At 38.4% G+C, this 27748-nt stretch overlaps 1 protein-coding gene across 13 annotated transcripts; it reads left to right on the top strand.

The window, feature by feature from the left end:
- LOC131218797 (RNA-binding KH domain-containing protein RCF3-like) lies at positions 1–27748 on the top strand. 13 transcript variants are annotated; one of them, XR_009157859.1, is made up of 11 exons: positions 1–144; positions 4599–5348; positions 6228–6695; positions 7255–7509; positions 7600–7938; positions 13982–14061; positions 14162–14273; positions 14360–14520; positions 17701–18012; positions 18203–18258; positions 27433–27748. XR_009157859.1 is itself a non-coding variant. In XM_058213609.1 (9 exons), the coding sequence occupies exons 2-8, from the start codon at positions 4638–4640 to the stop codon at positions 14501–14503; spliced, it is 2109 nt and encodes a 702-aa protein (XP_058069592.1). In that variant the 5' UTR covers positions 1–144; positions 4599–4637; the 3' UTR covers positions 14504–14520; positions 27433–27748. The 13 variants fall into 13 exon arrangements, 6 of the variants coding, with proteins under 6 accessions (XP_058069592.1, XP_058069593.1, XP_058069591.1 ...); XR_009157860.1 differs by lacking the exon at positions 27433–27748 and adding an exon at positions 26682–27170; XR_009157857.1 differs by lacking the exon at positions 27433–27748 and adding an exon at positions 26766–27170.

Below are 27748 nucleotides of genomic sequence, written 5' to 3' on the forward strand. Positions count from 1 at the left end.
AAGTGCATCTGCACGAACAATAATACTCCACTAGAGTACAAATGTTTTTTTGGGTACCAAACCCGACGGTCTCGTTTCAAGCCAGCCTTCGTTGCGGTCTCTCTTTCTAGGGTTTCCGCTCATGAAATCCGTTTCCTTCCGCAGGTAAGAGCTTCCATTTCTTCCTTTCTCGTGTTTTTCTTCGTATTTTAAAACGGAATCGCGAGATTCCTGCAAGATCTCGGCCGTTCTTCAGTTGTGTCCCATCTCGTACCCGCGCTGGTCCGAGAATCAGCTGGTTCGTTTATCAGGTGGCGGACATGCATGTGAAAATAATCGGCGGCTTGATTAAGGGCGACTCTACGTCTATATTCGACACACGCTTTTTGGGCCGTCTGATGGGTGGGCCAGCCCAACGGCCATGCTCATGGTTGTCCCACCTGATGAACGGAATGGATCTCGCACATCCGTGCCAAGTTGGCACGTGCTCTGTGAATTTCACTGTCCTGTGCCGTTTTAAGGATAATTGGCGGGAATCTAGTGGCATTTCACAACTTGAACTTTTGAAAGTCCACACTGTAATGTGTGAAGGTTCTGACCCACCATTTTTGGATGGTCGGAGATGCGGGCTGATAGGTTCCAAGCCCTATCCAGCCCACGTAAAAAGAGGGGAAGGGCGTCCTCTTGTGTGAAAAACACGGTTTAAGGTAAAATTCATCTACATTCCATTAGTTCTCCGGAGAACTACATAAAAGGAGTCAGGGAAGAGCTACAGAATCTTACCTAGATGGTAAGATAAACACAAATACTATCAAGTAAACTAATCTCTTATCTTAACACAAATACTATCCTATCTTAGAAGGGTAATGAAAGGAACTACTAAGATAGGCTCTACTCGTCACGTTAGTATGTCGATTAGGTTGGGCATGTAACATTGCACCCATCTAAAATTTGCCCATTTTCTGATGGCATGAAAATAGGATCACTCCACAGGTTCCACGTAGCCTCTTCACTTGGCATGCCAGGAAACTACCATCGTCGAATCAGGGTCAGATTCCGCTGGCAACAAATTGGGTGGTTCTGATTCCTCAATCATGAGATCTGCATTTTGTTTACAATGATGGCCCGGTGTGAAGCATTCATCGCAATAATAACAAAGACCTTGATTACGTCTGGTCCTCATAACTTCGGGTGTGATATTTTTAATAGAAGTTGTGACTGCTCTAAGCCAAGTTTTCGGATGGGATTGCGCGGGTGCGACATTTGACCCTTTACATACAGATCCTCTCAAATCTGTCTGCATTAGCAGATGACTAGGTGTTGGTTGTAATGACTTTCTTAAGTGTGCAAGCTTCTCCTCTTGCCGACAAGCCACCCCATTCCCTCCTGCAAAGTAGAGGGTCAAAACATCAATACTTCTTGACATGTAACCCTTGAATGAACGTGCCCATTATAGCCTGTTTCGACCAATCTTCAACCAGTGTTTTAAATAGCGGTAGCGTGATGCGCAGCGCTCAGCCCTCTATAGCATGTAGCGTAAGCTACACGATACTTCTAATTTTTAATTTAAAAATAGGACAAATATAATAAATAGTGAATAAAAAAAAATATAAAAATGCCTAAAAGATGATTCATTTTATCAATTATAAGCATGTTCAAAAAAGTTATTAGTTATCATTTATCAAAAGCCAATCCACATATATAAGCCAAATCAAATAATTATCACATCAACAACTTTATAAGCAAACCACTTTAATTAATAATGTCTAATTGAAACCACAAGTTACAATTATGAAAAAAAAATAAAATCCCATAGGTTAAAAGTATCAAGTACAATACAAGTGTCACATTTCTTAACATTAGAAACAAAGAAAACTTGAAAAAATAATAAAAAACTAAAATAGTAAAAAAACACATTGTAGCTTACGCCACAGACGCTACGTGCTACATAGCTGTAGTGTACACTATGTATGCTACAGGGGATTTACGCTATTTGGGATGCTACGTAGTGCTACGGCCACGCTACGCTACGTAGCGTACGCTACCGCTACGCTACGGGCGCTAGTTGAAACATCGCCTTCAACGTGGTTGGTAAGGTCCTTAAATTCGTCTTGATAGCTTTGGATGGTCCCTTTTCCTTGCCATAATTTCACCAACATGACGTCAAGATTCTCCTAATCGATTGGCCCAAAATGGACCAACATGGCCTATGTCATTTCCTTCTATTAGGTGTCAAGGTTTATACTGCTAGACCGTTGAAACCATGCCGACACAGGTCCATTCATGTGGAATGAGGCAATGAGAACTTTCTCATTTTCTGCTATTCAATGGTAGCGGAAAAATTGCTTAGATTTGTAAATGAACTCCAATGGGTTGCGTCCAGTGTTTTAAATATCGACGATATCAGCCGATATATCCCATGATATTTCTTGTATCTCACCTGTGCGATACAAAATGCACAAGTAGTGAGATATATTCCACATGTTTGATCCGGTGAGCATTTTTTATTTTCGATCATTTTTTCTATAAATCATGTTAAATCAGTGTCGAATTGTTACAAATCCATGTTTTTTCCTGTTTTGTATGAAAAATCATGGATTGGGAGCGTTGATTTTGAGATTTGGAGGAGAAGGATCGAGTTGTGGAAAATTGAAAAAAAAAGTTAAAATTTTCCAAATTTCTCGCAAATCGGTTACAATCTTTGTATCCAAACATAAAATCAAACATGTATGTAACCTGATTTAGTGATTCTTCTTTTGCTCTTAAATGTATTGCTTGTGTTTCCACACGTCTTCTTACATTTATAAATTATATGAATAAACTTTGAATATACTCGCATCAATTCAGGTAGACAATGCATAGATTATGACCCCATACAAAGAAAACCTATCATGTGCACTTGTTTTTGTAATGTTTTGATTTGTAAGTGTGTATTGATGTCTTTTTTTATAATCACTGAAATTTCATTGAAAAATTCGACCGATTTCCAATGTTTCGCCATGTTTCCAACAACAACGATACATTACGCGATACAACCGATATATCCCATGCGATAACCGATATGTATCTGTATCCCAAGGGTGCAATATGTAACCTAATATCGATATTTCGAACACTGGTTGTGTCTATCAAAGTGGGAAAAATCAATATGAGCGAAACACGATTGTATCTGACTGTCACTTTGCCCGTTTGGATTTACAATGCTAGATTCCCCAACTCCAGATTGCTCTCCATTGGTGGTGAAAGGAAGCCACAAGGTGAGATGTTCCAACATCTATTGGATCAATTTGTGCTTGGTGTTCATCTAATCCCAAGCTTCCTTCAGATGCTCCACACGTCTCTCCATTAGACTTGGCTTCTCTTGTTGCCTCTCCTTGGCATGCCCAAGAAGGGCCACCTTGAATCCTTGATACCAAATGACAGGGGTGAAGCTTGTATCCAGCCCACTTAAAAAGAGGGGAATGACGTCCTTCTGTGTAAAAAATATGGTTTAAGGTAAAATTTATCTACGTTTCATTATTTCTATGGAGAACTACATAAAAAGAGTTAGGAAAGAGCTACATAATCTTACCTAGATGGTAAGATAAACACAAACACTAGCAAATCTCTGATTTTAACACAAATATTATCAACTAAGCTAATCTCTTATCTTAACACAAACACCATCCTATTTTAGAGTAAAGAAAGGAACTACTAAGATGGCTCTACTTGCCACGTCAGCATGTTGATTAGGTGGGCACATAACACTGGCGCATCCACTATTGGTGGACACTGCCCACAGAAGTTTTAGGGCATGTTTACATGACAATGGTTTCTCATTCCAATTGGAAATACAACTATTACACTTCCGCTGGTTTGAAAATCAAGACGCTTCTATTCCCCCCTAGAAATGAGCTTGGGAGGCAAGATGTGGCTGTCAATCCGTACAAGTGCTAACACACTACACATATGTACGATCCAAACCTGCTCAATTTTCTACTTTAATCCTCGAAATAATACCACCTCTAGTTTAAACTTAGTTTCTAAGATTCCTTCATGTTTGACATGAATAAAGAAGTGGAAAAGGAGCAAATATATATATATATATATATATATATATATATAGTTTGAAGGGTGAAAATTTTATTAAAAAAAGAAAGCAAAAAACTATACAAAGGGAAAACAAAATGTTATGGTTGAATAAAGAAGTGGAAAAGGAGAAAAGTTTTTTTTTTTTTTTTTATAGAGGAGTTATTATTATTATTATTATTATTTTAAAATGGGCCCTTTATGGTTGTATCAGCCTGTAATGGCATATTGACCCCAAGATGGTGTCAATACAGGGCATATTGGCTGATATAGGCCTAAACAACCTGCTTTTCATAATGGACTGATTCACGTAACCGTTTTTTAATACCATTTGACTGACGTCGTGCTATGTTAATCTCTCGTAACTAGCCATCTTTGAATACTATTCTTAAATGGGATGAAGACGGACTGTTGTACAAGATCATGTTGCAAATTGTTATTGCATCTTTATAGTCTTTTACTGCCCTCGATTGAGTGTTGGTTGTTCATGGCATCTCATTTATATTGCTGTCTGGCTACGTCTCATTCTTTCTTTCATTGATTGTGTGCAGAGGCAAACTTTATAGGGTAATTATAATCTTCTTATAGACATGTCTTTTCCTATAACACCTTCTAAGAGACCCTTTGATCGAAACCCTCTGGAGCCGAATGGAAGGGCAAAGTGGCAAAAGACTGCAGCTTTTCATTCAAAGAATCAGCCACTGAAAATATCCCCTGGTTCTACCGTATTCCGTGTGCTTTGTCCTGCTTCCAAATCTGGAAATGTTATCGGTAAAGGTGGGAGCGTTGTAATGCAGATACGCCAGGAAACTGGTGCAAAGGTCAAAGTCGAGGAAACCATCCCTGGTTGTGATGAAAGAGTCATTATGATTACTGGTTCTGATAAAGATGCAGAAATGAGCAATGATCAGAACAAGGATGATGATGAAAACAATACTGCTGATGATGACGGCGATGATAACAAGGAAACTGATGAGAACAATGAAGATAAGGAATCGCCCCCCTTAGAGGTTTTACAATCTGGAAAGGTCACTTCATCTTCAGCACAGAGGGCTTTGTTACTTGTTTTTGAGAGGATAGTCGAAGGAGATTCTGACACCGATGGAGGAGAGGAAGCAGCCAAGAAGCCTTCTTCTTCAGTTTTCGTGAGGTTGCTTGTGCTTTCAACCCAAGTTGGTTGCCTTCTGGGTAAGGGTGGCAGTGTAATCAAGCAAATGGCGGCGGAAAGTGGGGCCCAGATCCGGATCCTTCCTAGGGACAAACTTCCTTCTTGTGCTTCACCATCTGATGAACTGGTCCAGGTAACATAAAAGTCACTGGATCTGGGTGCTTCTTCTTCCTTTCCTATTCTTATAACATATGATGTTGCAATTGGAGCTTTGCTAAGCCCACACACCTCTCCACTTGTTCATTGAGATGCGGATAAACATGCCAGCTTTGCATGTATAGTGCACACCCCAGACATGCATCAGGTGGTTCCAGTAGTGTGGATAACTTGCCCCAAAAGTCAGGCAAGTTAACTCATCAAGTGGGTTACACTTGTATGCCAAATGGTGAACGGTAAAAAAAAAAAACTGAGAATTGTTCGCATTCAACATACATGCGTTGCCCATCCGCATTCGATATGCATGCACAGCCACCATTCAGAAATAAAGAAAAAAAACAAACTTGGCTACCATTCCAAAAAAATAAAATAAAAAAATGCATGGCCCAATTGGTGAGTTGGCTTGCTTGATTTCTGGTCCATCTTGTCTAAAAGTGGGGCCCACTGGATGCATTTTTATGATGTCCGCTTTACATGTCAGGTTGCCATGTCTGAGTGGTTTACAATTGTTTGATATTTCCTCTAACCTTTCTGTTTTTCTTATGCTCTCACGAAAATACTTGTCTGAAGCAACACGTGGATTTTAGACTTATGCATTATTTTTGTGTCTCCTAATTTCTAACGAAATAGTTATCTAAACCAGTCGCTTTTACCAGCACTTTGAGCATGCCTGCTTTATTTAGACCATCAACCATGATCCTGTTCCTCTCCATTGTTTTCTCTTATCTTTAACTTTTACTGCAGTAACCATCTTCTGTCCTAGGGACTAATTAGTCCAGATAGAAGCTTGGCTCATGTATGTCACATGCTTCTTTTCTGACTTTTTAAACTTTTCTCTGTGATATATTCATTTCAGATCACAGGAGAGTTAGATGCAGTTAGGAAAGCTCTTCAATCAGTTTCTCAACAACTTCTGGAGAATCCACCTCGTGATCGTGATTCATTTCCTGCAAGCAAGCCCACTGGGCCATCATCTCATCGTTTTGTTCCTCTTCCTCAGGCAGAACTTTACCCACCTGCAAATTATCATTTCCCTGTTCAACCGACACCATATTCTGCTGGGCCCCACCTTGTTCCTGATTATCATCCACGTGTTGCCTTATCTACTCCTAAATTTCATGAAAATGTTCTCTCTGGCCAGATGAATGCTGTGGAAGAAATACTCACATTCCGGTTATTGTGCATGAATGAGAAGATCGGGGGTGTGATAGGAAAAGGAGGGAGCATAATTAAAACACTTCAACAGGAAACGGGTTCTGATATCAAAATTCTTGATGCTGTCCCTGAGTCAGATGATCGCATCATAGTCATATCTGCTCCAGCGGTAATTCTTCTGTGAGCTTGCACTCTTCATTTCGGTGTTTCAACCGTTGATATGACTGGACTTTTCAAGTTACTTTTCATCTTTATTTAGCTTTTCCTTGTTGATGAACTATAAGATCCCTGCTTCAGCAATCGTATGCAATACCAATATGCAGGATTCTGTGCACGTGGGATCCATCCTCAGGGAATCAAAATTGTTGATCTTAAAGCCCACTATGGGTGAGGGATGCCTCAAATTTCCATGATTAGAAGATTCAAACCCTTTTTATTCCTAGAAATAGATAGGACAAAATCAAGCAACAGTTCATATTCTGTGGACGAGGCCAAAATCTCAAAGGGTTACCATGCTCCAATTTGGGAGTATCTCCCTCAGGCATCCTCCATCTGTTTTGGGGTCCTCATATCAACAGTTCGATTGACTAAAAAGGCTGAACCCCTGTTGTGCAGGCAACTCGTTGTTGCCTTCCACAAATTTATCTTATTATTATTGTTATTTATGTCTATTCTATTTGAGTGAAAATTCAGATGACTATGAAAACTGACACAATTAACTGGCGCAGCATCCAGATGATAGGATTTCTGCTGCACAAGAGGCAGTCCTTCGTATGCAGAGCAGGGTTGTGAGTCCTGTTCCTGATAGTCCTGATAAAGTTCTATCCTCCAGACTCCTTGTCCCCTCGAATCATATTGGTTGTCTTCTTGGCAAGGGTGGCGCCATAATAGCAGAAATGAGGAAACTATCTGGAGCTCACATTCGTATATTGGGGAAGGATCGGATTCCAAAATGTGCCTCAGATAATGAAGAAGTCGTTCAGGTTCAGACTTATGTGTGTTGTCAATTGATTATGTTATAGTTTGTTGTGATTACAGTGCCAGAATGACATTTGAATCCCTATTCTCTCTAGGTAATCGGGGAATTTGAGGCAGTTCAAGAAGCTATGTTGCAGATAACTTTGAGGTTGCGGCAACATCTCTTCCGTGATAAGTTTCCCGCGATGAACCATCTACCACATCTTGATTTTCCTGATCAATTACCGCCTCCATTTGCACCATACATGGGAAGGCGGGATCCGTCGCCCCCTCGAATATATCCTGGTTTAGGCCCGTCATTTCACAAGTTTGATGTTGTCGGAGGCTTCCCTCCCCGTGATGAACGATCTGCTTTTGCGCACGGTATTCACAAACCTGGCTTCCCCCCTCATAGTTCTGAAAGAATGCCATCTTCAGCACCATGGGCACCTCAGGTACCTGTACTGCAGGATCATACTTTTTTTTTTTTGGTTGACTTTATTAAATATTCTTTTTGTTTAATAGCGCCGCCTTCACGAGCATTGTCAGTAAGGCAATCTGTTCTGGGTAGAAAAGCAAATGGAGTGAGCCGAGCTCTTTTTTTTTTTTTTTTTTTTTGATTTTTTAAATTTATTTTATGACCTTAAAAAAAAAAACTTTTGTATAAGTGCATTCTGGTGTTTTGCCACTATTTTACCAGAGTTGATGTTCCACTAAGCAACTAGGAATTGAGCCCTGGATCGGGGTTAGTTGATTGCTTTTCTATTCCTAATTTCTTAGCCCTATTTGGTTACTTGATGAGGAGCTGTGGAATCTCCTCTAAATTGAAAGCAAACTACCAAGGAATATCTTTCTGTGATTTAAAATATCTTTTGATACTGAGTTGATTGTCTGTCAGCTTGGTATTGACCTATAGATGAGATAATTCAGGGGCCCAATTTAGAGAAGAGGTACTGACCTGAATTAGAGAACTTTTGGGTGTTGTTCTGACTTGTTTGAGTTGCACAGTGCTACTCATCCTTATTGACGATACGCAAAATGCTACTTGTTTGCATGGGACTATGAGTGTCCAAATACTGAATCTCGTCTGTATTGACCAAGTTTGTAGTAGTTTGCACATCTGTTTTTTCTAAATGGATAAGCGTCCATGTGGTTTAGCAAGTTAATTCCAGTGAGATATCCATTTCCTTTCCTGAATGTTTTTCCCGTGTCCCCTCCTCCCCCTTCCTCGAGACATGAACCTAAACATACATCTGTTTTTTTTTTTTTTTTTTTTTTTTCTTTCTTTTCTTTTTATTAGATGAATGGCAAAAGTTACATTAAGAAGCAAGAAAGTACATTATATGAGAGTCCATTTGTACTAGGATATAAAATGTAAAAAAAATGTACTAGGATATAAAAGATATTCCATTTTGTAAGGAAAAAAATGATATTCTTGCAGGAATGTTTCAGAAGTGCAATAATGTCATATTTTCCTTTTTTTTTTTTTTTTTTTAATGTCTTCTACTCAAACATTATAATATTAAGAGCTCTGGTAAGTGAACATGCGTATAACTTAGACCATCCACATGCCAAGATAGAACACGGGTAAAAGATCAAAGCTATCCAGCATTTGGGCCCCACTATGGAGATAACTTGGCCAAATAAAAGGCCTTCAGTCTCCAGCAATTGAGTAGGCTGCATTTTACGGAACAAATGGACAACTGAAATAAACTTGCCCAAGATTTTATAATCTGTCAAACTATTTCGAATACTTGCATCCCCAATTTGCCTTTTCCTTATTTTATTTTATTGTCTATAACATTAAGAGCTCTGCTAACTGCACACGCGTATAAGTTAGACAATGTGTATAAGTTAGATTGTCTACATGCCAACATAAGGTACAAGATCCAAGCTATCCATCGTTTGGGCCCCACTATGTAGATTACTTGGCCAAGAAATTAGGTCTCCAGTCTACAGCAATCAATTAGGCTGCATTTTACGAAATAAATTGACAACTGAAATAAATTTGCCAACCACCCCCCACCAAAAAAAAAAAAGAAAAAAAAAAAGGAATTTAAGGCCAGATCATGTTCATGATCAAAACTCATGATGGATGACCTAGATAGGGTATTTTAAATAATTTAGATGGGCCCAAATCTTGAGTGATTAGAGGGCCACTTTGTATGTTGTAACGCTCTTTTAATATATTAATGTATCGTCAATGTTTAGTATGCACACTAGTATGCACATGCGGCTGCCTAGTACATGCGCTTGGGCTTAGCAAACCTCAGAAAGAAAAAAAGTATAACCCCGTCGGCAATGTAGACACTCCATATAATAATAAGGATTTCATGCAACCAAATGGTCACATAAGCCAATTGATCAACATTTGAAGAATCCATCCTTATCCCACACATGTGCACAAGAAAAGGCTCATTTTCCTTTTTTTTCAACTTATCCCTATTTTCCTTTTCTTTCATAATCTATGTTAGGAAATAAGTAATCTTATATATATTTTTTGTTTAAGTGCTTTCTTATTTTAGAGATTTTGTGCTAGGAAATGAGTATTATTAGATTTTCTTATTTAAATATTTTTTCTACTTTGGAGATCCTTCATAATCAATGTTACTTAGGAAATAAGTAATCATATATATATATATATATATATATATATATATATATATATATTTCTATTTTGGAGATCTTGACTAGGTAGGAATCATATTTTGAGATTCCATAGAGTATGGTGAAGACTGGCACTCATTGTAGATAAGGCTTAGGCCTATAGAATAAGACAATTGAATGGTATTCTCTTTGATCAAATTCTTGTTTTTCCATGGAATCTCTAATCCTCCATCTCCTAACCTTTCACCCATATTTATTGCAATTGTCTCTCTCCACAGAGTCTTCCTCTGTATCAAACCTCCACTACCACTTTCCTAGAAATGCTAAATTAATTATTTCTAAGTCTCTCATATTAGCTCCCTCATTATATGGCTTGCAAACCCACTCCCATTCCAACAGAGGAAACTTTTTCTTCTTGTCCGATCCTTGTCACAAGAAATCCCTTCCAAGTCTTCTTAGTGAATCCACCTGAAAAAAAAAACAAAACTATCGTATAGCTATCTGGGCCTGATGCATTGTCTCTTCATAGTGAATCCACCTTTGCTTTGACTTCCTCTTCGGTAAAGAGTTTCTCAAGTGACTATGCTTGTGCGCTTGATAGCCTACTGAAATCTAGATTATCCAACTTTTGGCCTTTCCCACCCTTCTCCATTACTTTTTTCCCTCTTGCTTTCCTTTGTAAAGTTTCCATTATTCATAAAAAAAAATTTGAAATACAAAGTGCAGAATCTGGAAATTAGGCAGTTATATGCAAGGAACAAATCGAAAATGAGATCTATATCTTCCACGAAAATCTAAATCCTGATTTCCATTTATTTTGATTCCTCTAACCAACTTTGACCAGATTGGTTGAAACCCACTTAATTCGACCCAAACTTCCATTTTATTTTTCAGAACTATCTGAGCTTATCCTTTGTTTTGTGAATATTACGATCTTGCTGGTTGGACACCCTTGGATTTTGGCATTTTGCTTAAAAAAATTTGAACGATGCATTTTGCAGTATCTCATGCATCCAAGCCAAAATTACTTGAACACCTAAATTCACCTTGATTGACCTTCCCAACACCACAATTTATCATCTTACGATCTTACCTTCGAATCAACAACCTAGATTTGGTCACATGTCATCCATCTAGAATCTCACCAACCCTTTAGAGAAGCCTTGTAATTCCATTACTTTGCAACGTGTCTCCACACTAATCAATAGAGACCCCACTTCCCCAAGAGTTCTTCATCTTGAATTCTGAGTCCATTGTAATAGAGCATCCCCTATAGGAGACCTTAACCACCTTCCATTAAAAATTCTGCAAATTCTCAAAAGAAATCTTGAGAAAGTGGAAAACAAGGAAGATGGCTCTAGTGTGGGTAGAGAGAATTTGCCATCCTAAGGGGCTAATAAATATGACACAACCTTCTGATTGTGAGCACCGGGGTGCAAAATCCTTGAGAGAAAAGAAGTTTCTTAGTCCCTCACCCTATCCAATTTCCTATTTGAATCCAAAGAAACTGGATTAAGGTAGAACCTTTTGACGAAGATTGAGGCATTTAAAGAAGGTGAAGTATCCATTAAAAAACATAGAAGACGGAGTGCTTGTTGGCTATTCTCCAACATTCCCTCCATTCTTCTTCTTTTCTCTACAATTTCATTGTAGTTCTTATACTTCAAGCAATTCTAGAATTAATATGCTACTGAAATCGTATTATCGGATCCTCATTGTTGGAGGGGAGGGTGGGTTGCTCAGATTGACCCATTGGCTCGCTTGTGGCGTTGCGCTGTTATCCCGGTCCTCTGATTTTGGTTGCTTCTGGATGGTTAGTCACTTGGGATAAAATGTTGACCACTGATCATCTCTGGAATAGAAATATGATTATAAGGAATGCATGCTTTGTCTTGATGATGCGGAATCAGTAAAGATCTCTTCATTCTTTGCAACATTGCCTCCAGTATGTGGATGCAATTTATGGGTATCTTCAAATACAGTTGGCAATGCAAATGAAAATGTAGCTTCTGCATGGGAATGGGGCTTAAATGACAAAGGAAGAAGATCCTATGGTGCCTCTCTGACGCAGGACAATTAACCACTTGCTATAAAAGCTCGAACTGTTAGAGCATGGCGAATTAATCCCTTTATCTCATAGCCCAGGCCCCACATCTCATGGGTTAGGACCTCGGTCGAACCCCCTTCGTGGGCCTCAAATCACATGGGCCACCCACCCCGAATGTGTCCCCGCATCCCACGGGCTACCCCACTTGAGCCCGGTGTGAAATGCGCATTAATCACCCCTGGTAAGGAGTCTCGAACACGAGACCTCCCCCGTGGGCCCCAAATCGCATGGGTCACCCACCTCGAGTGTGCCCCTGCATCTAACAGACGACCCCACTCAAGCCCAGTGTGAAAATGCCCCTGCATTAATCATCCCTGGTGAGGAGTTTCGAACACGAGACCTCCCGCTCTATTTGACGCAGGACAATTAACCACTTGCTATAAAAGCTTGAACTGTTAGAGCATGGTGAATTAATCCCTTTATCTCGTAGCCCAAGCCCCACATCTTATGGGTTAGGACCTCGGCCGAACCCCCTTGGGCTCCAAATCACATGGGTCACCCACCCCGAGTGTGCCCCTGCATCTAACAGGCGGCCTCACTCGAGCCCAGTGTGAAAATGCCCCTGCATCACTCTGCTTTCTTCCTTCTAGTTGATGGTCCTTATGGAGAGAGAGGAACAACATAAATTTTCGACAACAAATTTAGAGAGTGCAAATGCAGTTTTCCAAAGGGCCAAAGGGAGGGTGATTTCATCGGCACTGGAAATCCCCATTTCAAAGGCTGTATATGGGAAGATACTTTGGGATTTGGGGGCCTTTGTTGGATGACTGCTCATCATTACAGTAACACAGTATTTGGCCCCTCTTGAAATCAAGGAGTTGATTGCATGATGCAGTATTACATCCCGGGGCAATGCTGTCCCCATCCTTCTCCTACCTTCTTTCTTTTCTTTGATAATTCCCTTTTTGTTAGGGACATCCCCTCAACACCATCTCTAATTTTATTGTAATTAGGGCATTTTTGCTTTTGTTTAATAAATAAATCACCATCTTTCAAAAAAGGAAAAAGAAGAAAAAAGAAAAAGAAAAACCAACATCTATCAGGTGAAGGAAATCCCCTCTATTGTATGAGCTGGTCGACACCTTCAACAAACTTTTGACATCTCTGCCTTGGGTTACCTTTTATGCAGCAGACACCCACAGAGAAGCAAACATGAGTGAGCTAATGAATGAGTCTTGTCATTTTCTTACATTTGAGTGCATCTTAATTATCCTTGCTTTGTACAGTTTATTCTCTAATTTGATCAATGTTATACACACACACACACACACACACACACACACACACACACACACACACTCTATAATTATGCATACAAAATAATGTTGAGGCCATGTGTATGTTCAGTTCTCTTCACAGCAGGAAGTTTTGTATGATTCCCGTTGTCTAAATTCTAGTCTCTTTGAGGCTTTTTCTTTTAACAATTTATATACTTGGATAGGCTGCCCATTGGATTCTTTGGAGTGAACAGAATAACCATTGCTTTTGGAATATTTGTGGGTTGGCCCCGGATGTCTTCCGAAAGGCGAAGATGGCTGTTTTAGAATGGGCTGGTTGATTGTTTTTCTTTTTTCTCAGGTTTGAGCATCTCTGTATGGTTGCCTTCAGGCATTTCTTTAATAATATTTGATTCCTTAAAAAAAGTACTTTGGTAACTTAAACTTTATTCCACCTCATTGAATAGCCTTCTTTATTGGGTCAATACCTATAAATCGAATTGCAGAATTGCTCGATGCGGTTCCCACAACAATTTATCACTTGTTTTTTGAATTTTTGATGCACAGGGCATAAGTGATGGTGGTGGTCCAATTGGAGTTCCTGATTATGCAGGAGGTCCTCAGAGAAGAATTGGTGGATTTGGAGGGTTTGTGCATTTCTGTTCTTTCAGTTCTTATGTTATCTTTTGGATTACAGCCTGAATTGTTCATCCTTGACATGCTTGGGATATATTGTTTTCTATGTAGCAGAAGCCAGTCAGCTGTTATCACGAGCACAACTGTAGAAGTTGTTGTTCCCCGATCTGTTGTTCCTTCTATATATGGAGAGGATGGAGGCTGTTTAAAACAGATCCGCCAGGTATGTTCTAAGACTTGTGGTGATTGTGATCGTCTAAGCCCTTGTTTTCTTGATGCCTTGATACTGACCAATCAAGGCAATTTCAGATTTCTGGTGCAAAAATTACCATCAATGAACCCAGACCTGGAGCAACAGAGACTGCGATTACAATATCTGGAACACCTGAGCAGACGCATGCTGCACAGAGTCTTCTTCAAGCATTTGTACTGAGTGAGCAGGGCACTCCTTGACTTGTTGCATTGGACTGGTAATCTTTGAAATTCTGCTGCATCTGACCTGTGTTTGAGTATATTCAGCAAGAAAGAACAGTATGATTTGCTCCTTGTTAGCTGCTGATAGATTCATTAGCATCACAACTTCATCATCATCATAGCCTTGTCCCAACTATTTGGGGTCAGGTTTATGTAAGTCCCTACCCTAGGTTAGTGAACAAGCCTTCATATCCCTTCTCAACCTCAATCAATGCCCTTTTAGGTTTTCCTCTGATTCTCATTTCGGGCCCTGCAACTCTGTTTCCCTTCTTAAAAGAGCTGTCTCAGGTCTTCATTGCACATGACCATACCCTCTCAATCTGCTCATCATCATTTTTTTTCTATTGGGACTGCTACTGGGTTGCTTCGGACACCTCATTCTAAACTATGTCATTCCTAGCCTTCCCATGCATACATTTTAACAACCTCATCTTTGCAATGCTCAGTTTTTTTGCTTTTGATGCCCTCATTGCCCAGCACCCATCATAGTTGGTCGAATAGATGTCACAGAGAAATTTCTCCTTGAGTTTCAAGGCATGCATTTTATCACACAAAACCCCGAAGGTACATTTCCACTTCGTCCACCCAGCTCTAGCTCTACTGGCAACATCCTGGTCACTCCCCATCCTTTTGAATAAGATAAAGGTAACAAAACCCATTGCGTTGAGGAATTTCTTGACCGCTGATTTTAATCAAATAAGCGCTTCTATAACCATAGTTTTAAATCTCGAAAACTCGACTGGACTCAGAAGCTTGTTGAGTAACTCAGTTGAGTTTCTTTGAGTCTTTAACATGAAAAATCTGTAATATTAAATATTGTAGTCCTGGCAAGTTGAGTCAAATTTTGTTGTATTCTAGCAACTCGAATCAAGTTGATCAAGCAGTAAGCCGAGTCTTGAACAAGTCTTGACTGAGTCATGACCAAATCGAGTTGTTGTTGTTGTTATTATTATTATTATTTTCCATGTCTTGACGAAAACTGATCAAGTCAAGTTGAGTTTTTCTTGAGTTTTTACACTGTCTATTTCTATTCTTACAAAAATTGCATTCCAAATACTCCATTTTTGCATTACAATTAATTGCTATTATTTTTTGGCTCATCACTTCTAAACACGGAAACTGATATGTCTAATACTTTGATATTTTATGTGTGCTGTCTGAAACTCAACATTGCTCGTCAGCTGAAGATTAAGAAGCTTGAAGAATGTGATTAACTAGGGACAGATAGAACGACTTGCAGTTTTTCCAGTATGATATTCAAACCTCTGGGGAACATTACTAGGGAGTAGGGACATACTCCAAACTTGGCAGATTTACTAGATCTTTGTTGGAAACCATACCCATCGGATTTCGATTGAAGATTTGCTTGGAGTAATCAAACTGTTCTTTGGTACTCATTGAATGAGGAAAATAGAGACTTTTTGGAACTTGATGTAAGAGAAATATAGAACTGAAACTTTTTCGAAATTTTACCAGGACATACTTTTCATGTTCCATTGCTTCTTTTTCCTTTGAAGAAAAATGTCTTGAAAACTGACCAAAAATTTTCTGTAATGGATTTATTGCATAATGAGTTTCTTAACAAAGGCTAATCAAAGTGATTCCAGATCAATAAATGAAGAGCAGCTGGATATGTTAACCATTTGTGCCATTTTTACGAACCAGTCACCTTAGGAGCTGGTCACTTGTTAAGTTACTCTGAGAGCCTGTAACCCTTGATAGTTCTTTCAGCAATGATAGTCGTTCATCATGTTCAAGGGCTTTGCACAGTTTATTTCAGTTTTGTCCCTTGCATTGATTATATTGCTATTCAAAGAGTCAAGCTTCCAATGTTTGTACTGGGCATCATTACATTGAATCTGGTTAATTGGAAGGTTGATGTTCTGTGCAGTTTTTTTTTTTTTTTCAAACGTTAATTAATAGTGTAACTTTGTTTTGGTTACATGCGTTCATAATTTAGGTTTGCCGATTTAATTCTGTTATGATGCATCTAGCTGATTGATGCCATATTCTACAATTACCAGACAATTTTCAAACTACTAGCCTATTGAAATTGCTTTGTGTGCTATAGTCTTCCATTTATTTCTTCTTCTCCTTTTTTCCCCCCTTTTTTGTAATGATGAGCATATACCAATTTTGTGCAAAAGCAGAAGATGAAAACAAAGGATCTAAATGATGGGTATCTGGCATTTTTCTCTCCTCAGAATAAATGCATCAATGTTATCTAGCCATGCATTTTTATTACCTTTGGAAAAGGTACTGGAATTGTGGAATGGATCTTCAGAAAACTTACTATGGGGACATACAAATGGTATAGATGATTGTTTTTCTTCTTTTCTGCACAAAACAAAACTGTGATGCAGCAAACTTGATGGGAACTGAATTCATGAAGAAGTGTGAAGACTTACGTTACCACTTGAGAGATCAAATCCTCCAACTGAATGCAACAAAAAATTTGATATTTAGGCCTAGATAATTGTGTTAGTTAAGTGAAGCAGTAATAGATTCGGGTGTGTGAGAGCAGGGAAGTGTCTGTTTCAAAATGTAGCAGGTACAAACAACTGGGAAGGAGTGATAGTCCAAACAAAGCATGAGTGGCACCTGGGTAGAAGGTTTGTGCAACTTAGGTGGATAACCACACTCTTCGAGTATTGTTACTAGAACAAAGGAAGAAGAACTAATCTTCCAGAAACGTTGACTAGGGAAAACTCAGAGAAATTTAATTATGAAATTGTTCATAAGTATGGCATAGAGAGTTCTATACAGACCTCAATCCTCCAAGAAGTTTCTAGATTGCCCTTGCTAAAATCCCAATGGCTTAACCATGTTACCATTTTTTTTTTCATTGTAATAAAAAGAAGCAAACAAATCTAGTATGGAAACTAAACGAAAGAGTCACGAAACTAACATTGTTCCCTATATACACCCATGTGGGTTATCATCTTATAGGCCTGTACAACATTTAGCTCTTTTACGATTTCTATATATGACCTAAAAAAGGTGTATGGTCAGACTTGAGGGCCCCACAGTGAAACTGGTTGAACATTGGAGACATCCTATAGATATATGGGCCCCATAGTCCAATCAAACCCTTGACTTGCTTCAGATTTTTCATCATGACGTTGATATGGTCTAGATCTTCAATCAGTTCAATGTCGATTTTTGATATGGTTCAGATTTTCATCGGGATCCTCGAATGGTATGATCTTCAATTGAATAGGCTTGATCCTCAATTAGATGGGTCTGATCGTCAATCGTCCAGCAATGGAATCATGGGATCTGCCTTTGGATCTCCTATGGGTGATTGGATGGCGTGCATGCATCAACCTGTCAACATTTTATCAGTGTGACCTAAGACGCATGCTGTTCCCACTTGGAAGTGGTGTTGGGCAACACGAGTGCTTTATTTATGTCAGCAAGTAAGAAAAGTGTGTTCTCCTAATATTTTTGGTGCTACTCTAGTCTAGGAGGCATATTTTTAATCTGGGGTAAGTTCTGTTTTTTTTTTTTTCTTTTTCTTTCTGTTATCTTTGGTTGATTCGTATTGGTGCTATTGTGCTTGCGTTTTGTCAAGGCAGCCTTTTCTATATGGCTTTGCCCACTGTTTGCTCGACTAAAATTAGTAGTATTTTAACACTTGTTATGTTCATCTTCAATTCATATTTTTATATGTGACAGAGAAGCCAAGCTTCCTATGGTGCTGTTTGCTGCCCTCAAAAGGTGTATTCTGCCAGGTTTGTTTTGCTAGGAAAAACCAACTAAACGGAATCATGAGGTGTCTTTCTTTTTGTTGACTTCAAGGGGGCATTTCATATTCTTAGTTATGGATTAATAAACTGAAATCCACTTCTAGTTTTTGCTTCAATTGCATGAAATCCTGATCTTGGTTTGCCACAAACATAGTTTTAAACCTTTGTGGTCCTTAACTCAGGCACATTCTGATAGATGAGATATTTGTTTTTCCACAAACATGTTAAACAGCCGGTTCAAGTCTTTTCAGCCATCCTTTTTGGACTCATTTTAGTTGTGACCTACTTGAGCATAAATCCCAGAAATGTTTGGTCTTGTTCTCTGCTGTTTTCACCTCTTTTGCATCCTTGCGGTCTTCCATTCTCTGAAAATTCTCTGGATGTTATATACAGAGTGCTGATGCTCCAGTCAATCTATAAGTTGGCCTTTCGCATGTTGTCCAGGGAAATATTGAATAATCTGAGGGTGTTTTGTGAAATCAACAAGTGTATAAATATATCATTTGGGTTCACCATCAATTTATCATTGCCTTGACTATCCTTCAGTGTCCAACTATTGTACTTGTATCCTTCAAAAGTCTAGAATACTGAGTTGGGTCTCCTGGGATAAGGTATTGATTAGTTCCAGTGTTCGAAATATCGGTATCGCCTTACGCATTGCATCCTTGGGATACAGATACGTATCGGTTATCACACAGGATATATCGTTTTTATCAAGTAATTTATCACACTTTTTGGGAAACATTGGGAAAATGGTTGAATTTTTCAATGAAACTTCAGGGATTGTTAAAAAAGGCGTTAATACACTCTTTTAAATCATAACATCTCAAAAACGAAGTGCAAATAATAGGTTTCCTTTCAAAATTAGTCTCAATCGACAGCTAGTTGGAGGAAATTTTCGAAAAAACCATGGAGCAATTGAAGAACAAATGGATATCAAAATCAGGCTCCAAATCCATGATTTTTCATGCAAAACATGAAGAGCCAATGTAAACATTTGACACTAATTCAACATAATTTCAACAAAAAAAGGGATTGGAAATTGAAAATGCTCACCGTATAGAACACGTGGGATATATCGGCACTACCTGTGTGTTTTGTATTGCCCAGGTGGGGTACAAGATATATCATGGGATATATCGGCTGATATCGTTGATATTTAAGACATTGATTAGGTCTACCTCCCCGTTGAGATTTGAGCTCCAGATCTAATTGGGTTATTAATTTCGACCTAGAAATTATCTATTTGAGAACATTGACTGAATCCGGTAGTCCTGCCAAACAGACTACAGCTCAACTTCTGAATATTGTTGGGATACATTTACCATTCTTTAGAAAAACATGTATCCAATAACACAACAGCATCAAAGAACTGCAGAGGACCAGGGTTGATGAAAATGCTAAAATTCTAGCATTTGACACAAGTGAGAAACTTTCAAAAAATTTAGGCTGTGAGTCTGGCTCAGGATTTGAGAATTATGAACTATGTTGGATCAGTCAAGGCATGGAAATTTGAAGTATTTTGAAATTTGAATTTTCATGGAATTTTAAAAGTCGCCAAAGTTCTTGAGGTCTATCAACTGCCTTATGCACTGATGACAATTTTTTTTTAAAAAAGCATTGACAATATTATTAATAAAAGGCTAGAGCCACACCTTTACAACTATACAAAACAAGAAAGGTTTACAACTTTGCTAACAATCCAGAAACTGAGCAATAACCTTTGAATTAGTAACATTTGATGCACGGATGAGAAAATTTCTTGATATTAATAGCTAAAATCTTCATTGTCTGGTGTTTTCTGGTACATCTGATAGTTTATATATATATATATATATATATATATATATATATATATATATATATATATATATATATATATATATATATATATATCCTGAAGATTAAACGATGCAGGATCCTTCACTTCTTCAAAGGGGGTCCACAGGGTCCCACTGTTTCCTGATTACAAATCAGGCTATGACTGGTTGTTCAATTGGACTGTAGGGCCCACAGATGACAGTCCAATTGGTCTGTGGTCCCACAGAGTCCATCAGATGGATTTATACTTCATGAATGGACTGTGGGCCTCACAAGTCCCACTGGAGTCTGGACACTATTCTTGGAGTCACGGACAAACGAATCGCAAGTTTTTGGACTTAAACAAACTGTATGGCTTCTATACTCCATGGGCTGTGTAAACAGTCTAGAAGCTGGTATGTAAAGAGTCTTATTCTTATCGTATGTGGACTATATTTCATTGTCTTTATTTGTTTATTTTCTTTTAGTTGCCAGTTGAGACAATTCAGGGAAATCTACTACTACTATCATCATCATCATCGTCGTCATTGTTATCATCATCACCATCTAAAGCTTAACCCAACTAACCGGGGTTGGCTTCAGGAATCCTTGTCTGCGGTTCCACTCTATCAAGGGCCATAACTTCAGTTAGAGCACAGGTCATCTAGTCTTTTCTTACTCCTCAATGCATGTCCTTTTGGGCCTTTCCCTTCTCTTTTAGAGCCTTCAACTTGTACCAACTCACTCTTAATTGACGCAGTTCTTGGTTGCCACTGCACATACCTTTTGGTGCTACTCCAAAGTTCCCTTGAAGACATCCATTTCTACTCTGTGGAAACCTATAGTAATTGGGAACCCATTTGTTTCTCCACTAGTGGTCGTCACTTTTGTTATTGCTCTCTCATATGTATCCTCAATAATGTCAACATATCCTCATGAAATCCCTTTCTTTCCCACCGCCCACCAAATTAACTCTCTAGGGACCCTATCGTGAGCTTTTTCTATATCAATAAAGACCATGTGGAGATCCTTTCTCCTGTTCCTATATTAACTTGGGAGGGAGGGAGGGAAGCCTATTACCTGCACCAATAGGCTTCTAGCCTAGTTTCTTCGATTTAAAGTAGATTTTCATACATATGGGAATCTATACACTTAAAAAAGTTAATCCCATTGCCTTTCCCCATTATCTGATATAAAAAAAAATGATCAACGGAATGTCTCCTGGTTTTTCAACTATCATTATTAATATCGGTAATCTGGCCATCAATAGTTCTTTGAAGCATTTTTTTTTTTCTGTTTTCCGAATATGATATGATTTAATCTGGTAATAGAAAGTCTTAGTTTGAGTTTCACATCCCAACAAATTATTGATATCTTTCATCATTATTGGCATTTTGATACTATGGAAAATATTTTAGTAGAGACAGCGTTTTAGGTTGTGCAATTTTAGTTGTAGTGGTTCAGTTCTATGAGGAGATGGCTTCCTGTTGATGGTTCATGAAACAAAAGATGTTGTCTTTTGCAACATGTAGATTTTAGCTTTATATCAGTTGGTGGTTCACTTCTCTGCAATCCATTTGCATTCCCATATGTTTCATACATCTATGCCCTTCAATACACAGGTTGGGTGGCTCTGTGAGCCAACAAACCTGACATGTTTAAAAGCCGGTCTCAAACTGAGTTTATTGGCTTTGATGTTGGGCTTGGGTATTTAATTAAACAGGTCGCACTAGGGTTGATCCTGGTCTGAGCCAACCTGCCCATACATTTCAATCATATATGAATAAATAGGTACTTTAGAACAAGTATGTGCTTGCTTTAGTGGATAAAGTGTGGATTAGAAGCTTTTGGCTTCGAGCATTCTCATGACATGCACTTGGGTTTTGCCAACTTGCCTGCCTTCATGGGGACGTTAGCAATGTCCCCAAGCCCAAACCTTGTAAAGGTCACACGGGAATGAACTATCGTTGATGTTTCAAGATGATGATTGGACATTTCGTTTCTCTGGTCAATCTTGATTGTCCATTTTCATGCTATTGATTGGAAGCTTTGGATCACCCAATTAGTATAATTTTTGCACTATGGCCTGCTCCTAGTTGTATGTATGAATGAATGGTTCAGAACGACGATAGGTCACCCTGTGTGACCTTTGAAAGGTTTGGTGATGTTACTAACGTCCCCATGAAAGTGGGTCACCTCATGCCCTACACATACATACATATGTATGCACACATACACACACACACACACGAGGACGTAAGCAACATTACCAAACCTTTTAAAGGTCACATGGGGTGACCTATCTTCTATCTGAATTCTTCATTCACCATACAACTAGGATTGAATCATGGTGTAAGAATCATGCTGGTCAGATGAGCCTAACCCTTTGAATTAGGCCAATTTGTTACAATCATCTATTGTTTGCGAGCCATAACTTACATGGTTAGAATGATCAAATCAACTTTAAAATGATAAGAAATACAAGGTGGGATCTATCCATTGTTCGAAGTATCCCCGATATCATTGAAATATCTCTGATATTATTCGTATCTCCAGCTCGGCGATACCAATAACAGTGGTAGCCCCAGAAATGCTAGGTATTGGCGATGTATCACTAAGTATCACCAACGTATTGATATCACCAACGTATCACCAATATTTTTGATTGTGTAAATTTTGGGTGTTGCTTGTATTGCCAATATATCGGTATTGCCAATATTTTCGACTATGTAAATTTCAGGTGTCACTTGTATCGCTAGTGTATTGGCGATGTTTTGGTAATATCACCAATGTATCATTATTGCCAAAAATTTGTTCATTTAAAAAATCCATTTCAAAATTTTTTATGGACACATGGTTGTATCAGTGCTCAAATTGTTGACAATAATATTAATCATATTGCGATATTATTGTTGTCGCAACATGGGCGATATCGAGACCATTGTCTTTCATTTCCTTTCTAGTTGTCGATGATTTCTCGACAAAATATCATGTGGTGTTGATATTCTTAAATATTGATGGATGTTTGGATGGAAGGTTAGATGGTTGGATGGATAGATGGGATGGTTGGATGGAAGGTTAGATGGTTGGATGGATAGATGGGATGGTTGGATGGGTAAATGGGACCGATGGGATGGTTGGACTGGTTTCTTACGTCAACACATGCTTTTATGCCCCCATTAGATGGAAACTTATCATGCATGCATTCTTTTTACATTTTTAATTTTTTTTTTTCTAAATATGTAAATATGTGTATTTTAGTATCCCTTGGAGTTTAATTCCATTGTTTCCCTGAGGTTTCTCCAATGTTTCCTGACATTTCCGGTTATCAACGATATTACCAGAGATATCGATATTGTTTTTATATCCTCGGCCAATGGAACTTGTAGCGATATCGATATTTCGAACGCTGGATTTATCTACTTGATGTTTCAAGATGATGATGGGGCCTATTTTGTTTCTATAGTCAATCTTGATCTCCCATTTTCAATCTATCGATTGGAAGCTTAGAACACCCGATTGGCATGATTTTTGCACAACCACTTGCTCCTAGTTGTATGCTATGTTGAAAGCACCAGTATCATTACATGTATCGATGAGCGGGGATATGGAAACATGTATCGGTATTGCCAATATTATCATTGATACTCGGAAAAATATCGTTGTCTGAAGGAAACATTGGGGAAACATTTGGAATGAAAGTGGAAATTTTTAGTGAAACTTCGAGAGATGTTAAAAGACATGATTTTTTTTTTTTTTTGAAAGGTTGTTAAAAGACACATAATCACACATGTAGGAATGAAAACATTGGAAAAAAACAACTACATACCATAGGTTTCAATTTTATAGGGGCATAATCATGTGTTGTTGAAAAAATTGGTATGAAATTTTTATGGCCAATCAATAGATTGACCAACAGTCATTAATATATAAAATTTCCAGATTAATTAATAGTGAAAAACACATTTCCAATTTAAAAACAGAAAAATTAGGATTTCACCAATATCCCCAAATTTTCACTTACACGTTAATTTTTCGCAACAAGTTCATGTCAGTGCATGAGAATCACGTATAGACCTGGACTTCCATTGCAACCTATGCTAACGTTTGGGGAAAAAAAAAAAAAAGTTTCTACGGAACTTTTGAGTTCCAGCCCATATTTATTTTGAGTCGAGTTTTTCCCTAAATCTAAACTTTGATTCAATTAAAAATAAGAGTGATTTATTGTTAAAAAAAGAGAGATAGAATCACTTGCGGAACAAAAAGAAAAAAGAAAAAAAAGGAGAAGTTTGTGTTTTTGGAAAATTTTCCAATTTTATGCCAATTTCACCTACTAGTGGATGTTTCTATGGTATCCATGGTTTTGAATATTGGTATTGTTATTTTAAAATAAAAATAAAAATTTTAAGCCAAAGAATTGAGGAAAATATCAGAAAAAGGAGAATAATAAGATGTTTTTCTTATAATGGTCCACTTCACCTCGATTTGTCGGATCCCATTCAAATCATTTGTTTTGATCCCAAACTAGGTCTAAATCTAGCCTAAAATGAAAATTTAAGATTTTTTCTTGGTTTAAATGAAAAAGAAGAAGAAGAGGAGACGAGTGAAATTGTGAAAAAAAAGGGGTTAAAAATTAGGCTTTTATGGGCGTATCGGTCTATATCGGCCATATCGGTGTTGATATGCCATGTCGTAACCTGAATCCAGCCCATTGCAACCCACAAATGCATCACATCCCTACTTTTGGCATCTTTGGCATGTACATGATTCAATAACACCATGGTATGCTGTAACGGCTGTTACGGGGCCGTAAAGGCTGTTACGTAAAGGAAACGGTGTCAACTGTTACATGTTACAGGGTCGAAAGGCCGTAAAAAAGGATCCATAAAGGCCGTTACAGCCCCCATAAAGGCCGTAACGCCCTGTTATGGTCCATGATGGGGCCAATACAGGTTTTTTCGGTTTTTATTTATTTATTTATTTATTTTTTTTAAAATAAAATAAAAAAAGATACTGTAATGACCATTGTGGGGGCTGTAACAGCAACAGCTGTTAGAGCCCATATCGTGAGGGTAATGGTAGTGGCCATTCCGGTAATAACTTGGATAATACTGTGGATCTGATTTTTTCTCATTGAAGTTAATATCCTGCAGAACCTTTCTTTGTTGTCTCCATCTTCCTTCAGAATTGTTTTTGAGGTAGCATGTCGCATCATTTGGGAACTAAGTGGGAAATCTTCTTTCTTGGTCGGTATTTGAGACAATTAGGGTTTGAAACTTCTTTTGAGTCCCCTTATAACCGTTATATATTAGGTATCTCTCAACCACGGATGATATTATTTGGTTGTTTTGTTACTGACAGTGTGATAGTTGTATTCTCGTGGGGATTTGTTATTGAATGTTTGAATTAGTAACCTCTAGCGTTTTCTGTTCTCACCACATATCCATCTCTTTTACTTTTCATGTAATCTTGATCATATGATCTTTAGCATACTGAATATCACATCCATCATAGAAAAATCTCAATACCTCACAGGGTGTGATGGTCAATGCAAAAAGAAAAAAGAAAAAAAAGAAAGGAAAAAAGAAGGGGTGTATGTGACATACAAGTAACTCAAATTAAACTGTCCAAGCGGTACATCCCACTTTAGATGGATCATAAACTAGAATTTAAAACTACTTTGATTACTTGGCTAGTAGATTGGTGGACATGTATTGGACAATTTAATCAAAAGCAACCAACCTTTTGACAAACTAGTGTCTGTGCATCAGAAAATGAGATTATTGATTTTGTGATGATGACCCCTCTACAGTCGGTCAACTATTTGGACAGTTTAGTTTGATATAATGGATGGTGGGTGTAGAATTAATCACCTCATTGGATGCTTGGGACTGACTTCCTGTATGTGGGGTTCTGCAAACTTAGCTGATTTTCATGTGGAGGAAGTCTTTATCTGGTAGAAGCCACTTACCCAAAAAATAGGAAAGTTGGAAACAGAGGGTGAGGGGTCTGCTGTGATCTCCGTTTTTAGCTGGTAGAAGCCACTTACGCAAAATTAGGGAAGTTGGAAACAGAGGGTGAGGGGTCTGGTGTAATCTCTGTTTAAGTTGTGACGGGTTCTCTAAAATACGAACCTTCTTTTGGTTTCTTTCCTCTCCTTCCCTCATAACCTACAAACCTTAGTGGTTACTCCCTCTCCTTACCACCTAGGTTCTACTTCCATCTAACTCTAGTGTTATCATCCAAAAAATGACCCAACTTCCTGAAAGTCTTTTCTTGTAATCCGACTTACAAGGGTCCTGACTTTTGTCTTGTAACCTGACTTTCGGGCATCCAAACGAACCCATGAGTCCCTGGGTACCAAACATTGCAATCTGCCAAAGCATCAAATAAACACCCTATCCATATTAGCTGTAGTTTTGTACTTTGTTTATCCATTAAAGAAGAGAGATATGATCTGCTTTGTGATTTCATCATGCCATAGATGACAGATTTCTCCTCAGCTTGAGATACCATATTTCTGGATCTAGATCATATTTTGTCAATGACACAAGTTCTTTCATTACCTTGTTTGCTTCCATTCTGTCAATTCTCATAAATCATTTCAGGTTGCATTCACATCCCATGACTTTCAATCTGTTAACCAATTCCGAATTGCCGTTTTTTCACTTCCCATGTTGGGATTCGAACAGTTAATGTCACAATTTCTCAATCCACTTGCAACTTTTTGGAGCATGCTACTTTTTGGAGCATGTTGGGATTGTGTCAGTTGCATGAAGTGGCTGGGCTGTCCTCTCTTTCAGAATGGGCTGACCGCCAGATTGCAGATGGTTTTGTAGCAGTGGCCATTACGCGTGCGAGCTTGCTGACAGCAGACTGGACAACCCATCATTGGACACTAGCAATTGATGCAAGCTAGGTTCATCTGTATGCTTGTGATAGTCGTAACTAAGAGCTCAAAACTCTGAATTGAAGTGATGATATATGCTTATCTCGTTTTAAGTTTCTATCCATATGAGTCTTTGTAAATCCATACAGTTCTGGTTCTTCCATTTCTTGTTCCAAACCATTCTTTCAATTCTTCTCCTTTTCTTCTATATGCTTGACTTCATCTGTTTATTCATTCAATTAAAAGTCACAGAGCCCTATGGCCTTTTGTTACATAAGCCCCTTACTGTCGGGGGGGATTTTGAACCCTGTTGGGTATGCCTAGGCCCAGCCAGCAGCATTTTGAAAGTGTTGTAGTATTGAGATAACCCAACATTGTATGAAAGGAACAATCTTTGGAAGCTGCTAATCATGGGTTTTCTTTCGAATGCGGTATGTTGCCGCGTTTCTCGTAACCATCTATATTTGCAGGCCGCAGGATAAACAGTTAGGATTGTCCCACCAGGAGTATTTTGTTGCAATGTCCATCAATGGTGGAGCCCAGCAAAATGGATGTTCTGGACAGACTGAAAACGCGAGTATATTGTGCATATCATCATATAATTCCTAAAGTAAAAGGGGACTGGACTGAGTTGATCTCACTATCTCCATAATCTGATTGAGCCCATGGAAATAGCTTTTGTAATCTGGCAGGTTTAAACCGTCCAATTGGTGGGCCGCATTTTAGAACTATCATGATTTGAAAAGTACACTTGATTTGGTTATGAAACTAGCCGATTGGTGAGCA

Source organism: Magnolia sinica, chromosome 11 (genome assembly GCF_029962835.1).
Source record: "Magnolia sinica isolate HGM2019 chromosome 11, MsV1, whole genome shotgun sequence".
NCBI lineage: Eukaryota > Viridiplantae > Streptophyta > Magnoliopsida > Magnoliales > Magnoliaceae > Magnolia > Magnolia sinica.

Excerpts from the sequence above, each read along its gene's own strand:
- LOC131218797 (XM_058213609.1), top strand. The coding sequence starts at position 4,638 with ATGTCTTTTCCTATAACACCTTCTAAGAGACCCTTTGATCGAAACCCT. Across the intron at positions 5,349-6,227 it reads CATCTGATGAACTGGTCCAG|ATCACAGGAGAGTTAGATGC; the intron begins GTAACATAAAAG and ends TATTCATTTCAG. Across the intron at positions 6,696-7,254 it reads TAGTCATATCTGCTCCAGCG|CATCCAGATGATAGGATTTC; the intron begins GTAATTCTTCTG and ends TAACTGGCGCAG.